Here is a 16,078-nt window from a genome sequence, read left to right as displayed (position 1 = left end):
AACAAGTTAGCCGTAAAGGTAAGGCATTTATGCAGTTAGTAATATTCACTAATAGGTTTCCAGTGGCTCACCATTTTTTTGGAATCAAAACTAAAACTAGTTTCCTTTCTGAGCAAAATTTATGTAACAATGACTAGCGACGCAAGTGACAGGAGAAACAAATGATGCGTTGATCATAGACGCATAAAATTTGCATAGAAAGAAAGCTTTTTTCTTTAAAAGCATGTGTTTTAAGTATTTTCGAGGTCAAGGAATCCGATTATGACGATAAAAAATTACCGAGTCAATGCGATTTATTGTTTAGTATAACTATAGCTTATATTAGAAAAATTCTTTTGTAACTCTTGAAATCGAGTATTAGGGCTCTAAAACATTATTATTCAATGTTTTTCAAACGAAAAATTCATTCTGAAGAAGGAAGATGATAGTTTGTTCTATGACGTCATTTGAGAAAATGATAAAAAAAATTCGTCAACTTCGAGGCCTCAAAACTGTAAAAATGCGTGAAAAAAATAACTTTTTATGGACATAATCGGATTCCTTGACCTCAAAAATACGGACAATACATGCTTTCAAAAGTAAATATTCACCTGAGAGACAAAAACATTAAATTACTTTATCACATGGTCAATTCGCATCACCGTACTACACACGTATTAATGAATAGCTGTAAAAATATTTCGATTTAAGTAATTATTACAAGTTAACAAAAGTATGCGTGTGTCATACAAAATGCAGTTCATCGACTTTCCGGTGAGGAGAGTATCAGTCCTGTTTAAAATAGCTCTATAGGATATAGTTCAGTTCATGGTATAATATGTGACGCGAGGCCGGAAATTAAACTGTATTAATTGACCGAAATGCAGACGTATCAGCACCGTAATTGAACACATACATGGACATACTCAGCTTGACCAGAAAATATCTGTTCAACTTCATCGCCCATTGATGAAATTGCCTGTTAATTTGTATTAGAGTAGAGGCCTGTTTTGAGTTGTACGAAGCTTGAGCGATGCGCCTGTCGAATAAAAGAAGTTGAATGATTCTCCATGCGGCATGTATCATGGTTTGACGTGGCTGTTTATAGAAAGCGTCTCCTTGTTCCATATGCACGAGGCAGATGCCAACTTCAAGTGCAAACCTAGTTTAACCACAATAGTAAAATTCGGGAATTTTTCTCCGTAAGTATTGTTACTTGGAACTGATTAATTTGAGTAAAGATTCTATTTTCTTTCTATTTCAAAGTTGTACTGCGATGAGGTATGGAATTTGTGCAGTTGTTTACGTGAAAGAATTATCAATAACTTTGTTCCATGTAATGCATGGTTGGCTAATTCATTGTATGATAAGTATTCAGGGACTTTCAACAGTATAAAGTATGCAAATACTATACCATACCACCTTATGGTTTAAGTAACAATAATTTTTATTGTTATACCCTGCGTCCAGAGATATAAAATCGTTAACACTCGGCGGAATGTAAAAACCTAAAACTATAAATTAGTGGCTTAAGACTACACCGAACAGCACATGGAGAACTTTGTAATATGTACTAAGAAGAGAACAAGCAGACTCATGCACTGATCCTCCCTTAAAAACTATGCAGCGATGTTTAAATTTTACGCGAAGATTATTATCTCATAGACGAACGTGTGGTATTATACAATTCATGATACACACTTTATACACTGGGAAAGAAAATTGAGGAAAACACGTCCAATATTATCGCTGAAACATTACTCCAGGGCAACGAACGCAGACAGTATGGACGTGCTACTCATACCTACCACAGTTGGTTGCGTCGTATATGTGTAGCGGAGGTATATGCGGGAAAAGTTTTGAGCACGCGTGAACCGTGGGGGAACCCCAGCGCAGAGTGCGTCCCTGTTACGCAGTTCATTCACACGGCGGGCTCTCTAAATATAATATGGCGGTAGTTCGTAGACCCCCCACTCCGCGGTGTGGAACTCGGACCTCGAAGTCCCCCTAATCCAACGCCCCTGCGATTACAAGCGTTCCTCTCCTCTCCTCTCCTCTCCTCTCCTCTCCATTCCTCTCCCTTCCTCTCCTCTCTCCTTCCCCCACGCCTTCCCCTTCCCCTTCCCCCTGGACCCTCCAGTCCTACGCCCACCGAATACGAAGCTCCCTTCTTCTCTCGTGCAGGCTGCAGCCAGGCAAGCAGGCGGGAGGGAAAATCTGCTCAAAGTACAACCTCCGCGAGGCGAACGGAATGCTTCGGTGTGTAGATAAGCGACGACGAAGAACCAACGAGAGAGAGAGAGAGCGGGCCTCTTTTCTGAATTCTTATATTATACGCATCGACCTGCGTTCCGCATGCCTCGGTCTCTGTCCCATGATCAGTCCGCTAATTTCTCATCTTCTTTACTTCTCGCGGTTTCCTATATTTTCAACGATAGTTTGAGAACGCTTACTACTCGTCGGCCCACTCATGCCAAAGACATAAACCTGCACAAATCGAAGATGCACAATGAGCGGAACGATCCCTTCTTCACCCAGTCTCCGTATACCGTATATGATATACAATCATCGATCATGATTACACGCAACTCTTTTAGATACTTGACGTTTATAGATAGAATCAGAGACAAGATAATGATTCTAGTTTAATCGTGGACGAAGATGCAACGCGAGGACTTGACTGCGTGGTGTATATGGTATGAAGAACATAACTGCGAAAACGGACGGACAGGGAGGCCGAGCGGAGACGAGAAGTAGAAAGGACACTTTGACTTGAGCAGGCAATTGTGGGATGTACCTAGTCCTTATTGGTACTGCGTAGGGTGGTTGCCGAATTTATGTGACGTGTACGCGGGTTTGTCTGCTGTATACGGATGATCGAGCGCATGATTCAGCATTGTTAATCCGTTAATTCGTTAATCCGTTAATCTGTGAACATGGTGTACCTTACATTTGCAGTCTGATACACTTAATACAGAATGAAGTCAACTGCAGAGCAAGATGCAAATTATTCCGTATAAAAGTCTGCCCGAACAACTAACTGTATGTTCTAAGTGCAACGTGTTTATACTCGTAGATATAGTTAGTGAGTGTTTCTGAGGAAAAAAAAAATTTCATTTTATTTATATTCAAATTTCGATGGTCAAAATGTCGATAGGTAAAAAGTTTTATTCGGTGCAGCAAACTAGAGTTGGAAACGCTGTATGAAGAAAAACGTGCTCTGCAAAGGGCAAAAATTGCATAAATTATCGAGATTATTTTCGCCACTTGACCTTTCAGGTTTTGTGCAGCAACATTTTTCTTTCTTTGTTTTTTTTTTTTATCCACACGTTCGTTCGAATACTGATCATACAATTGCGTGTACCATTCTTACAATAAGAACCAAAACGTCAAAACCACCGTCGACAGTCTGTATGACCCACCTATATCCGTAAGATATATTTTTAGAAGATTCACATTGTTCAGCGTGGCCACTTTGCCCTGTTCTATACCTATATCTGTAAAAACTGTTGTTATACATCGCGGGTACGTCACAGACTTATGTGCCACGTACCTACTCTGATCATGTACGACACATAACTGTATTATTGACTGTGAATAGTTGGACTAACCAGAAACGGAGCAACGATTAATTCTATTTGCATGTCCTGTGCATGTTGCAAGTGTAGTCGCCGTACGTCTTGAATGAATGAAACGCATTCATGTGCGAACCGAGTCCTACAGCTCTTGAATTTGTCAAATCAGTTTGTGCGGATGTCACAGTTTTTCTTCCGATATCAATTCTTTGCATCTGAAATCTATACACAAGCCAGTTCACTATAGGTATATATAATTTGACAGGCACGCGCTATAACATGTAGATGCAATTCTTTAAGAAAATTCCGGAGTCAATGTAACTCTGAATCGTTGGGGGCCTATAATCTTACCATTGCAAATTTTCGAAACGACACGTATTCAATAGACGAATGAATAATAGATGGCAATTCTTCGTTATTCTCCGAACGAATGTATCGACTTTGTCTCGTTTAGGACTGCTTCGTTTAATTCTAGTTACGTTACGTGGTCATGATGTGCAAATTAGCTGTAGTTTATCATCAAATGGCAGAAAAGAAGCGTCGAGCAGTACAAATGCGTCCGGTACTGCGTGTCCGATAACACATACGAGATCAAGTTCAGTGGCCTTTATTCTCAGAGTGGCAGTCTTTGAAACGGTGATTGTTTTTCTCTTGTCGTTATTGTTTCTCTGCCCTTTTTTCAATAATCATTTAGTATTCTTCTACTTGGAAATTACAATCACGTGATTCGATATTAGCTAGGCAACATGGCGCTGGAACTTGTTATCAGCTGATCGGTCGGTTTTGACTAAAGTACGTAAATGGCGTCTGCCATGCTGTTAGTCTTTTATTTATATAATATCTATAATACAGAGTAAAAAGTATGACAAAAAACGACCTTTAGAATTACATGCTACTTCTTTCGCGCAGCATATTTTACTGTGCTACCAGATGGCGTGTAGTTTAATGTGTCGGATCACATTGCCATAGCTGTGCGATTGTTTTTTCATCCTCTATTGATTGTTTCACCACCGTTAAGGTGTAAATTTGATGGATTTTTCTCAAAGTTTTTGGCGCTCCAGCAGCATCCCATGCGAGAATTTTAAAGCCCTGCTCTTTTGCGGATAAACGGCGATCACTTGAAATAGACCCTTTTATCCGGTTCTGCACGCGGCGAAGAAGATAGCTGCACGGTACTGCAGGGGCCATTAAACTGTCTACAAAGGAAAAATCAACGAGAAAGAGAAGGCCGGAGCCCTTCTTTTACCTCTGCTCATATACATATATGTGTGTGTGTGTGTGTGTGTGTGTGCGTCTATGTATACGTTCCTCTCTTTCCTCGGTAAATTTTTTTTCTTGTTCCTTAATTTCCTCCCTCTCTTTCTTTGCATCCTCCTTTTCGTCTTTTCGCCTGCTCGCAACCTCTTTCTTCTCTGCAGATTCTTCCCGCGATATTACAGTTTACATCTCGCGTTAGCAAATTAGTCATGCTGTCTATCAAAATCCGATCGTTATTTCATAGGTGAAATGTTGGAATTTTGACTGTGAGAAAAATTTCTGAAAGCAGAAAATTTCGGGAAGAAAATATTCTACCGATCAAATTCAAATGGCACAAATATTTTCTGCTTTCCTGTTGCAGACCTGCAGTTCGGGTGTATCTCATGCTGCAGACGACGACCAGCTGCTTCGAGGCGCAAAATTTGAAAACTGGTTATCCTGCCGGAGAGGATGACGCTGTTGCTGTCTTGGGCAGCGAGGCAGAGCGTCTGATCCAGCCTTTCAGCAGTTACTTGATGACACTAACCCGTAGATCCGAACTTGTGGGCTATATAATTTGCACACCGCAAGCTCCTATCTACCGGTACATGTAGTCAGGCCGTCGATTTGATGACATACATCTTTCGGACGAAAAGACGACCAAACAAATCAGAGTCTTACAACGATAGATTTCAAATGCTTCTTCAGCTTATAGGCGTTCTCAGAGGCGATTCGTGATCTCCAACATACCTAACCACCCGATGCATCTCTACAACGATGAGAACTGCAGGCTTGATGTATCCAGTAAATTTTATTATTGTACATGGTTTGCTTCTCGTCGAATTTTACGCTATGCAATACAAGGTGTAAAATTTTGCAGAACAATGGCAAAAATTCAAAATCACCTATTGAATAAGACGGAATGATTTTCAAGTGATCATGTGTTGCAAGAATCTTGCAATCAGGGTATAGTTACTGTCATTTTGAAACAAACCGCATACTCATGAAATGCACGCGTGACAAGTTTTATTATTACATGCAATCAATTATAAGGGGATATTGTAAGGTGGGATTTCGAAATTAATTGGAAATTTTACTTTATAAATTTTATAAACTAAATGGGGCAAGTAAATATTCCTCACAAATTTTTACTGGAACTTCTTGATTGATTTTATAGTATCTTCATTAGAAATAGTAATGATATGATGCCTGCTATATCATTTATGTTTTATTCAATTTTATATATATATATATGTGTCACCTTGAACTCTTGCTTTACAATATGATACGTGTATCCTTAGTTCCTATATATAGCTACGCTTTTTAACCAATCGAACTCCTTCGTATTATATACTATTTAGAGAAAAATCCATTCATTGGAAAATTTTTGTTCACTGCATTCGACCAGCTTTGCATACCTACATAGAAAAAAAAAATTGTTTAATAAAAACGTTGCTTTTTTTCTCTACCAAAATTATCATGGACTGGAAAGTACAAAATATAGATTTGAGAAAGTGTTGATATTTTCGAAAAAAAAACAAACGAAATACAAACGCGAAAAAGCGACGAGAATAAATGTGCAAAGAATTTCGAATATCCAAAAATTATTGCGGCGATGCCTGGGTGAGGTAGTAGGTTGTATAGTAGGGAATGAAAATTCGAAGATACGAAGTCCACTGTACAGCTTGCTAACTTTCCCGGTCGTCGGTGCCCCGACGATGGACCATCATCATCTTCATCATCATGATCATCACCATCAATAAATCCGTGTAAAATAATTATCGAGAGAAAGTGGGAGACAGGGGCAAAAATATTGACCGCGAGAACAAACAACGAATCAGAGAAGAATTCTTGCAAGAAATTATAGAGAAGGAAAATAACGAGGAGGAAGGATGAATGGATGGAAATAACGAAAAACGGAAGGCATGGCGGGCGGGCGTGTATAGCCTGCCGCGTCGCCGATTCCCTGAGACCCTAACTTGTGACGTCGCATCCGATATCTCACAGGCTAGATTCTCTGGTATTGGCGATGAGTGCTGCCTTTGCCAATGAGTAGTATGTCAGTTCCGGTGTGATGCTCTGTGTTAAAAGTGAACCGTAAACGATCGTACCGCAAAGAGAGAGTTCGCAATCACTTTACACTCGAGTTTTTCGTATTATTTCTTTATTAATATTGTTTTTTCTTTACCTTCGCTTATTATACCATTGCTCCTGTTGTAAATGAATCTATGTACATATGTATTTCAACCACGTAATCATATTGCTCTCATTTATCGAGAAATAACTAAATAATTCTCGTTTATTTCATTTTCATCATTGAAATAAATTTTTACCATCAACAGTTGTACAACCTTTCACGTGTACCTAGGATATATACTATATGCATGTAATGTATATACAGATATTTACCGTTAGTCTATATAAACTATAGATATATTAATAAAAATAATTGCAATTATTCAATCTTGCATTATTTGGTAAAAACTTGTTTTATACATCTACAATCTCCGTTGATATAAAAAATACAGAATTTCTAATGTCAAAATTGTTATTAACGCTATTCTGAATTTTACGACCTATTATCTACGAATATATATATATATATATATATCATCCCTTATGTTACTCAAATAAGATCAAACAATTGCAAGGTTCTGTCAACAAATAATATGAGTATGCAGGTAGGCTTAAATCTTGTAGCATGTTACGAAAGCGAAACCAAAAGTCATAACTACTTCCTCTTTAGTTGAATTCGAATTAAAATATATATGGTATCAATACGTGGAGTCAATTTTGGTTTAGGAATGTCCTGCAAAAAAATTTTTATGACAAAGCTAGCCAATACCATTATTTGATTGGTAAATAGTTTACTTTGATTTTGGATTTCAGGAGCATTACTCAATTTGACTAAGTGGATCTTTGCACCTAAAGCTGACTCCTTTCACATACCTGTGTACATTAATAACCTTGTCTTCATTATGAAAACTACGTTTCCAAAATGTAATCCATAAAAAAAGAGCTTGGACGTTGAAAGTATTAAAACCACAGCAAGAAGTAAGAATAATTTGAAAGAAGGGCAATTCTTCCGTTGCAATTTTTTTCTTCGATGAATTTAAATCGCGTGGCGGCAAAGTAATAATAATCCATTCTTGATAAGGTCCATGTAAATTTTGGCTTGCTTGCCGTTCGTTAATTGAACTTTTTATTGGCAAATACTCCAACTGTAATAACATCTTAAGTGTGTTGACTGCGTATTACCGCATGTCATATTCTTTTCAGAAGTATCTTCTACCTTCTTCGACAAGCCGACTAAGTTCCGCCGCAGAATATCCTAACAGCTGTTTAAGGTCGCAAACAAACTTGTATACAAATCGCTTTCCGTGAACTTTCGATATCATGTCCCCGTCGTAATAATACCGGAGCGCTCTGCTTAATTTTTCGTAATTCATCGAAGGTTTATTTTTTCGGGCTCCCCAAAGCTGAGCGACTACTTCAGGTTGATTCAGTTTAAACTCCCCTTCCGTTCCTAGCCACTGAATCGCTCCTCTGTGCTCTCGATCCGTTAATAATTCCAACAGAAATTGCCACAGTTGGATTTGGCCGTTGCTTCCCGTTCGGTTTGACGTCGCAATCGTTATTCCAGGTGAGTCAACACTTCCCATCGGAACGCTCACCAACCGGGGCTGCTGATTCAAATTACGAGCTTTTGGGGTCTTCTGACTTCTGATCTTTGCAGACTTAACTTCGTCAGTATTACCGTTTGATGCCATGGGAGGATCCTTCTGGACAACAGCTGCAATAATCATTATTAGAATATGAAGAGCTAAAGTCTGTAAACCACTGTTAGAAATAAGTACTTGTAGAATTTGAAATAGAAAAGTGAAGGAAACAGTAAACATATTACAAATACTTACCAACAAACTTGCATTTCCTGAGCAACTCCAAATGTGTCCAAAAAACATCACCAGGATCAAGTGGAACTTTTGATTGAAATTCGTCAAGGGTTAAGTTACAGAGTTGTGACCCTGTGATGTTCCAGTCGGCTAGTCTCAGGGAAACTAAATTGAACTGCCTGACAGCCCACTGCAACCAATGCTTTACATGGGCTTGAGACCAGTCTTTGGGACTTGCTGGTATTTTCAGACGTTCCTACACGGATAAATAATGTACTGTAAGTGAAAATATTGACTAAATATCTTTAGTTAACAAACTAAAATTTGTTACCTGTTCCTTCCTGTACTGCGGGTCTACCATCCACCTGATAACATTCTGCTTTCCCTCTTCATTGGGTGTTGCCGCCGCTGAGCTTTGCTCTGCTGTATGATAGGATGAGAAAAGTAAGACTTTCAGCATTTAGAGATATTAGTATTACTTCTCTTTGACAAATGAGAAAGATACACAATCACAAAGTACTATTTAATTGGCGTGAAACCTCATTTTCTGTGATAACAAAATAGAAATCTGTCATATGATTGGCGGTTCAAACTTTGTGAAATGAAATTCACTGCATTGGCCATCAGCTATTGATAGCGCTTACATGGAAACAAACAAGTGACCATTTTTAAACAAAATGAGTGTCACCTTGACTTCAAGATGATCAGTTTGGAATTTCTAATTTGTAGGAGTGAATTGAATGTTTTCGAAAGATGTATTGAATTTTAATTGAAAGAATTAAACTGTGCTGAGACAATATGGAAAAATACAACATTTTTTCTGTTCACAAATTAGTTAATTACTACTTTGTTGAGGAATTTGAGATTCAAAAATTCCAAGCATACGAAATATTTACTAGGAACTCTGAGATAACAAAGTAGTGTTGCTGATATTGGTTATTTAATCATTTTTATAAGAAAATTCAGCAATTACTGGTAATTAAATCACATCAATATAAACCATAATCAAATGAAATTTAATGGAGAATGTCATTAGAAACTAATAACAAGAGCGAGCATTTGCAATTTACATCAATCACCTAACACTGCAAAATATAATAGGCTCAGATTCCTTGGCGCGGTTATTTAGAAAAAGTAATACCATTAAAGAGAAAAAATTTACTCACATGTGTTTTCAGCCAACTCGATGTAATCTTCGGCAGGTTTTAAGACATCCACAATATTAATACGTCTCTGATTGGCTTTTATTTGTACATTAACTTGTACTAGTCCCTCTCCCTGGACGCATTGGTCAACCAAATTTTTGTGACTCTCAAGCTGTTGATGTAATTTGAATTGGAATAAAAAGGTATAAAACATATTGTAAATGCAATGTAATTGATAAATTTTCCTTTATATTTAGTTTCTTTCACATCACGTACCATTTGAGCATCCTGGAGCCAGAAGGAATAGTCCATTAATTCAACACCGAGTCTTTGTTCAAGCAGATTTCTTAAGGTTGATAACGGCTCTCTTATGTCCATGTGCTGCATCAGTACTCCTTCGTTAGCATCGTCTCCATTAGTTACTCCGTCCAGTGCAAAACTGGGCTCTACTTCCAGATCTGAACTCTCCTGCTGAAGCTGCGCCATTATATCATCTTCCTGTGATAAAATTGCTTCTGGTTCCATCTTTATTCTTTTTATCATAACAAAATCTGAGTCATCATCCATGTTGAAGCTGTGAATAAAATTAACAGATTATTAGACATAGTTAGCAGAAAGTTAAATAAATAGGATGGGTTCTAGAAGGATACCTGATTGCTGTATCTTTTATCAACGATAGTGTAGTAAGACGAAACACTTATCGTTAAGCACATGCGAAAATATCCGAATGCTCAGTCAGAACGAGCGTTCTTTTTAGGGTTAGGATTCCGTAATTGTTGTGGTTAACAGTATTTTGTATCTGTCCAAGCGGTACGTCGATGATTGGAAAAAGCTGCCTTCTGCGTGTTACAATTTGAAGAAATCTTGCGGTAAGATAGTGGTTATCTAATTATATAAAAAGTGCATGTTAAATTAAGTCAAGTTAGGTTAGGGTATTTTTCCCTGCTTTCAACTGCTTTGAAATACAAAGCGGATGCTCACCCCTTATCCGAAAATTTTCGACGGTTATTTTTTTCCATCAGTAGTCTCGTCTTTCATAAAAAATCCACCCCTCGTGATCGTGATCATCAATTCTTGGTATAAAAATTCGTGGAGTTTGGTGAAATTGTGATTATCAAATTTCTACACGCGTATACAATGACAGATGGACTGGATGCACAGCGCCATGGCTAAATTACATTCCTCGGATTCGGTCACCCATTGGCTGTCCACTATTCCCAACGACGGTGTCTAACTTTGTAATACCTAACTGTCGCGTGGGTTCAAGATTTGGAGATACTGGCATAATGTTAAACGTCATCTGTATGGTGTCATTGGTGTTTCTGATTAAGGCTCTAAATCAGAGTGAAAGAATAAAAATTAAAGTAATAAGGAATGGTATCGACCATAGATGTGGAATTGCACATTCCTGCCGCATGGCAATGATATTGAAGCAAGAATTTTACAAATTGTCATTTATTCGAAGATTCCAAGGAATTCCTACTTAACCTAGAAGAATTTGACAATTTGATGTCTTCGCTGTGAAGGTTTTGTAGATTTTAACATTTTCAACTTCCGTTATTTAAATTTCATTTTATCAACTCGTATTACGTCATCTGCCTGAAATTTTCTTTCGATAAGATAAATATAACAGCAGATAATGAGAATGTTTTTTCGCTTTGGCAAATGTTAAAATTTTTTCCCCCTTCCTAAATATAGAGAGAATTCAGTCAAACCTTGACAAAATGAAGTATACAACCTCGCCTCCGATAAGTCGCAGCACTTCCCCGTTATCGTTCAAATCGGGGTCCCCGCTGCCAATGCCAGTGACCTACAGGTATGTTTAGCCTCATTCAAATCAACCGAAACTCTCAACTCACCATATGATTATTCCACAGACAGGACTGCATGGGAGCAGCAACAAAGTGCTACAAGTATCTCAGGAAATTATTGAAGTTTGAGCAGATGGATTTTGAATTTGCTCTTTGGCAAATGTTATATCTTTTTACAGATCCACAAAAAGTGTACAGAAACTTTCAAAGCCGAAAGCGTAAGTTTGAACTTAAGATCTGGTCTGAAAGTGTAAAAATTAATGATTTTTTCATTCATAACTACAAATATTCTTTCAAAGTAATCTAACTAAATACATATTCTATTTTCATTTCCGGTTACAAACAGTTATGATATATTGAATTCAAATAACATATTGAATTTTATTACATGAAATGTTTAAACATTTTTCGTTGTATAGAGACAAAGTCCCAATTCGCCAGGGACGATCCTGCATTTTTGGTTCTACTGAGTTGCTGGTTGTGCATCTCATCAATAGGCTTTGCAGTTGTATCAGGACTAGGATTTTTCCAATTTCTAAAATTCCTGTTCTATGTCATTTTGGTCGATTGTATTGGAGCAGGGATAATTGTAGCCACATTATTCTGGTGAGAATTTATTCAAATTTGACCTGCTACTTGTTCGTTTGATTCAGGCAGCAAAACAGAAAACGTATTCAGTTTTGATAAGTTACTTTCTAGATACAATTGATTAATTCAATTTATCTCTAGGTTCGTGAGTAATCGTTATTTGAGGATCAACAATGTTCAGGATGTCGAATGGGGATACGCATTTGACATTCACCTTAACGCGTTTTTTCCACCTCTTACGATTCTACATTTTATACAATTATTTTTGTATAATGGTGAGCACTATGCATTTATTTGAAATTTACTGTAACACTCTCATGAGTATTAAAATTTCCAAATGACAATAGTCCCATCTTGCAGAGCACATATTTCAAGTGATAATTCACCATTTCACAACTCACCAAAGATGAATTAATGACAATTCGTTTTAACAGGACTGATAAGCCACGAGGGATTCTTTTCTCGATTCATTGGAAATACGTTTTGGCTGATAGCTGTTAGCTACTACATTTACATTACATTCTTGGGATACGCTAGTAAGTACATATTACACATTTGTTGTATTTTTACAATTGGAGGCAGTATCAATGTAAATAGAATCAACCATATACATTTAAAGATGACATTCTATGGTTCGTAAGTAAATAAAAACAATTATATTTGTTTTAGGTGTACAGATTCTTCACAAAACACACTTGATATTAGCTCCCCTGCCCCTAATGGTCTTAATATATATTATTAGCCTGGCAATAGGCTTGAACATCAGCCATCTTGTCATGACATTTTACCTTGAACGAGTTGTTTGAAATTGTACATGTTTGAGATAAGAATAGAACTATTATTGTGGAGTACATCGTCTGATTTGCAAATAAAGAACTTCTGTATTATATACTTGAGTCTAAAAAAAAATGTTACCGTACCTGTGATTGTATACCTACTGTTCGACAACTTATACGACATTGTTTATACGATACTGTAATTGAATTTCCTGTTACGTATGCATTTTGAATGTCATGTATAACGAATACATTACTATGATTATACTGATATTTATTGTAACATTAAATCCACAACGTTATAGTCTTCAGAACAGGACGCAATAAATTTGGCTGAATTTAGAGAACGCTCAAATTAGTTGATACGGACAATATTTCGACGTAGTTTTAGGAGGTATTAATTCTGCACGGTCTGAAGTCGCTGCGAATATCGGATCAAAAAATTCAACCAATAAACAAAAAACTTCTTTTGTATTTCCTCTGCTGATGATCCTATTCTCAACTCCTTGAAATTCGATTAGTCTAGAAAGAGTTATTCGTATAATGATGGAAGTGATATCTTGATACCCTAGGTGGAAGTGTTTTTGTCCGAGAAATCTATTCCGCGTAGCTTGGAATAGCTGCAAGAAAGTTGGGACCCCAAAACGAGGAATTTTCTTCGTATCTCCGCAGGAGTTGGTACTTTGAGATTTTTAACTCCATTTCTGGCTTGCTATGGAAAATTTTGACAAGTTGAAAAACGATAAAATCGGTTTACTCATACCCTATATCGACGTAATTTTGCGAGGGGAATCGATTGCGCGCAGTCAGAATACGCTGCGAGCAACGGATCAAGAATTACATCCAAAAACCGGAAAATCAGTTTTGTCAGTTTTTCAGCTGCCGATCTTCTCTATGACATTTCCTCGCCGTTGGTCCAACGCTCTTTTTGGTGCGTTTTTCGCGTTCGTGAGGGTCCATTTAGTTTGAAAAGGGTCGTTCCAATCGATTAAAAGACCAAAAGCTTCATAATCAGAAATTACAGAAAAAGAAAGGTTAACCCATTTGGATTTTTTGCGAAAATTTCGACGATTTTGAATAGTGCTGCGATAAATTCGTCATTTCTCTGCTGTTGGTCCTACGCTCTTTTTGATGTGATTTCTGAGTTCCTGGGGGTCGAATTACTCTAGAGACGGTCATACGAATCGATTCCGAGACGAGAAATTTTCGGCTCCGAAAATGACCAAAAAAGTAAGGCTTACCCCTTTCGATTTTTGGCGAGAATTTCGACGAATCTGAAAAGTGCTGCAATGAATTTTTGTCTGCACTATTCCGACGTAATTTTGCGAGAGGAATCGATTGAGCGCAGTCCCAATACGCTGCGAGCGATAGCTGAAAAGTTACAGCCGAAAAACCTATGATTTTCATCGTCATTTCTCTGCTGCTGGTCCTACGCTCTTTTTGATGTGATTTCTGAGTTCCTGGGGGTCGAATGACTCTAAAAACGGTGATACGAATCGATTCCGAGACGAGAAATTTTCGGCTCCGAAAATGACCGAAAAAGTAAGGCTTACCCCTTTGGATTTTTGGCGAAAATTTCGACGAATCTGAAAAGTGCTGCAATGAATTTTTGCATGCACTATTCCGACGTAATTTTGCGAGAGGAATCGATTGGGCGCAGTCCCGATACGCTGCGAGCGATAGCTGAAAAGTTACAGCCGAAAAACCTCTGATTTTCATCGTCATTTCTCTGCTGTTGGTCCTACGCTCTTTTTCATGTGATTTCTGAGTTCCTGGGGGTCGAATTACTCTGGGAACGGTGATACGAATCGATTCCGAGACGAGAAATTTTCGGCTCCGAAAATGACCAAAAAAGTAAGGCCTTTGGATTTTTGGCGAAAATTTCGACGAATCTTAAAAGTGCTGCAATGAATTTTTGCATTCACTATTCCGACGTAATTTTGCGAGAGGAATCGATTGAGCGCAGTCCCAATACGCTGCGAGCGATAGCTGAAAAGTTACAGCCGAAAAACCTATGATTTTCATCGTCATTTCTCTGCTGTTGGTCCTACGCTCTTTTTCATGTGATTTCTGAGTTCCTGGTGGTCGAATTACTCTAGAGACGGTGATACGAATCGATTCCGAGACGAGAAATTTTCGGTTCAGAAAATGACCAAAAAAGTAAGGCTTACCCCTTTGGATTTTTGGCGAAAATTTCGACGAATCTGAAAAGTGCTGCAATGAATTTTTGCATGCACTATTCCGACGTAATTTTGCGAGAGGAATCGATTGAGCGCAGTCCCAATACGCTGCGAGCGATAGCTGAAAAGTTACAGCCGAAAAACCTGTGATTTTCATCGTCATTTCTCTGCTGCTGGTCCTACGCTCTTTTTGATGTGATTTCTGAGTTCCTGGGGGTCGAATTACTCTAGAGACGGTCATACGAATCGATTCCGAGACGGGAAATTTTCGGCTCCGAAAATGACCAAAAAAGTAAGGCTTACCCCTTTGGATTTTTGGCGAAAATTTCGACAAATCTGAAAAGTGCTGCAATGAATTTTTGCATGCACTATTCCGACGTAATTTTGCGAGAGGAATCGATTGAGCGCAGTCCCAATACGCTGCGAGCGATAGCTGAAAAGTTACAGCCGAAAAACCTGTGATTTTCATCGTCATTTCTCTGCTGCTGGTCCTACGCTCTTTTTGATGTGATTTCTGAGTTCCTGGGGGTCGAATTACTCTAGAGACGGTCATACGATTCGATTCCGAGACGAGAAATTTTCGGCTCCGGAAATGACCAAAAAAGTAAGGCTTACCCCTTTGGATTTTTGGCGAAAATTTCGACGAATCTGAAAAGTGCTGCAATGAATTTTTGCATGCACTATTCCGACGTAATTTTGCGAGAGGAATCGATTGAGCGCAGTCCCAATACGCTGCGAGCGATAGCTGAAAAGTTACAGCCGAAAAACCTATGATTTTCATCGTCATTTCTCTGCTGTTGGTCCTACGCTCTTTTTCATGTGATTTCTGAGTTCCTGGTGGTCGAATTACTCTAGAGACGGTGATACGAATCGATTCCGAGACGAGAAATTTTCG

At 38.1% G+C, this 16,078-nt stretch overlaps 3 protein-coding genes across 3 annotated transcripts in view; 2 read left to right on the top strand and 1 right to left on the bottom strand.

Annotated features, from left to right (window-relative positions):
- The window catches only part of LOC124409389, a 29,325-nt gene extending 23,136 nt beyond the window's left edge, over positions 1–6,189 (top strand). Inside the window, exon 2 of the mRNA XM_046886974.1 lies at positions 5,173–6,189. Within this exon, the coding sequence (XP_046742930.1) occupies positions 5,173–5,404 (232 nt within the window). The 3' untranslated portion in view covers positions 5,405–6,189. The remainder of the gene's footprint in view (positions 1–5,172) is intronic.
- Positions 6,190–7,059: 870 nt separating this feature from the next.
- Positions 7,060–10,962, bottom strand: LOC124409017 (DNA-binding protein Ets97D). Its single transcript, XM_046886404.1, has 7 exons — positions 10,810–10,962; positions 10,479–10,713; positions 10,105–10,402; positions 9,850–10,000; positions 9,015–9,106; positions 8,705–8,939; positions 7,060–8,583 (listed from the first exon to the last, which is right to left on the bottom strand). Exons 3-7 carry the CDS (start codon positions 10,393–10,395, stop codon positions 8,066–8,068), a joined length of 1,287 nt encoding a protein of 428 aa, XP_046742360.1. The 5' UTR covers positions 10,396–10,402; positions 10,479–10,713; positions 10,810–10,962; the 3' UTR covers positions 7,060–8,065.
- Positions 10,963–11,114: 152 nt separating this feature from the next.
- LOC124409393 (protein unc-50 homolog) lies at positions 11,115–13,118 on the top strand. The gene is made up of 7 exons (XM_046886980.1): positions 11,115–11,354; positions 11,529–11,644; positions 11,706–11,857; positions 12,059–12,245; positions 12,369–12,502; positions 12,662–12,763; positions 12,897–13,118. The coding sequence occupies exons 2-7, from the start codon at positions 11,553–11,555 to the stop codon at positions 13,031–13,033; spliced, it is 804 nt and encodes a 267-aa protein (XP_046742936.1). The 5' UTR covers positions 11,115–11,354; positions 11,529–11,552; the 3' UTR covers positions 13,034–13,118.
- The last annotated feature ends 2,960 nt before the right edge of the window (positions 13,119–16,078 follow it).

This window comes from Diprion similis, chromosome 8 (genome assembly GCF_021155765.1).
Source record: "Diprion similis isolate iyDipSimi1 chromosome 8, iyDipSimi1.1, whole genome shotgun sequence".
Classification (NCBI taxonomy): domain Eukaryota; kingdom Metazoa; phylum Arthropoda; class Insecta; order Hymenoptera; family Diprionidae; genus Diprion; species Diprion similis.
The sequence above is the reverse complement of the archived record's forward strand: the minus strand, read 5'-3'. Positions and strand labels throughout refer to the sequence as shown.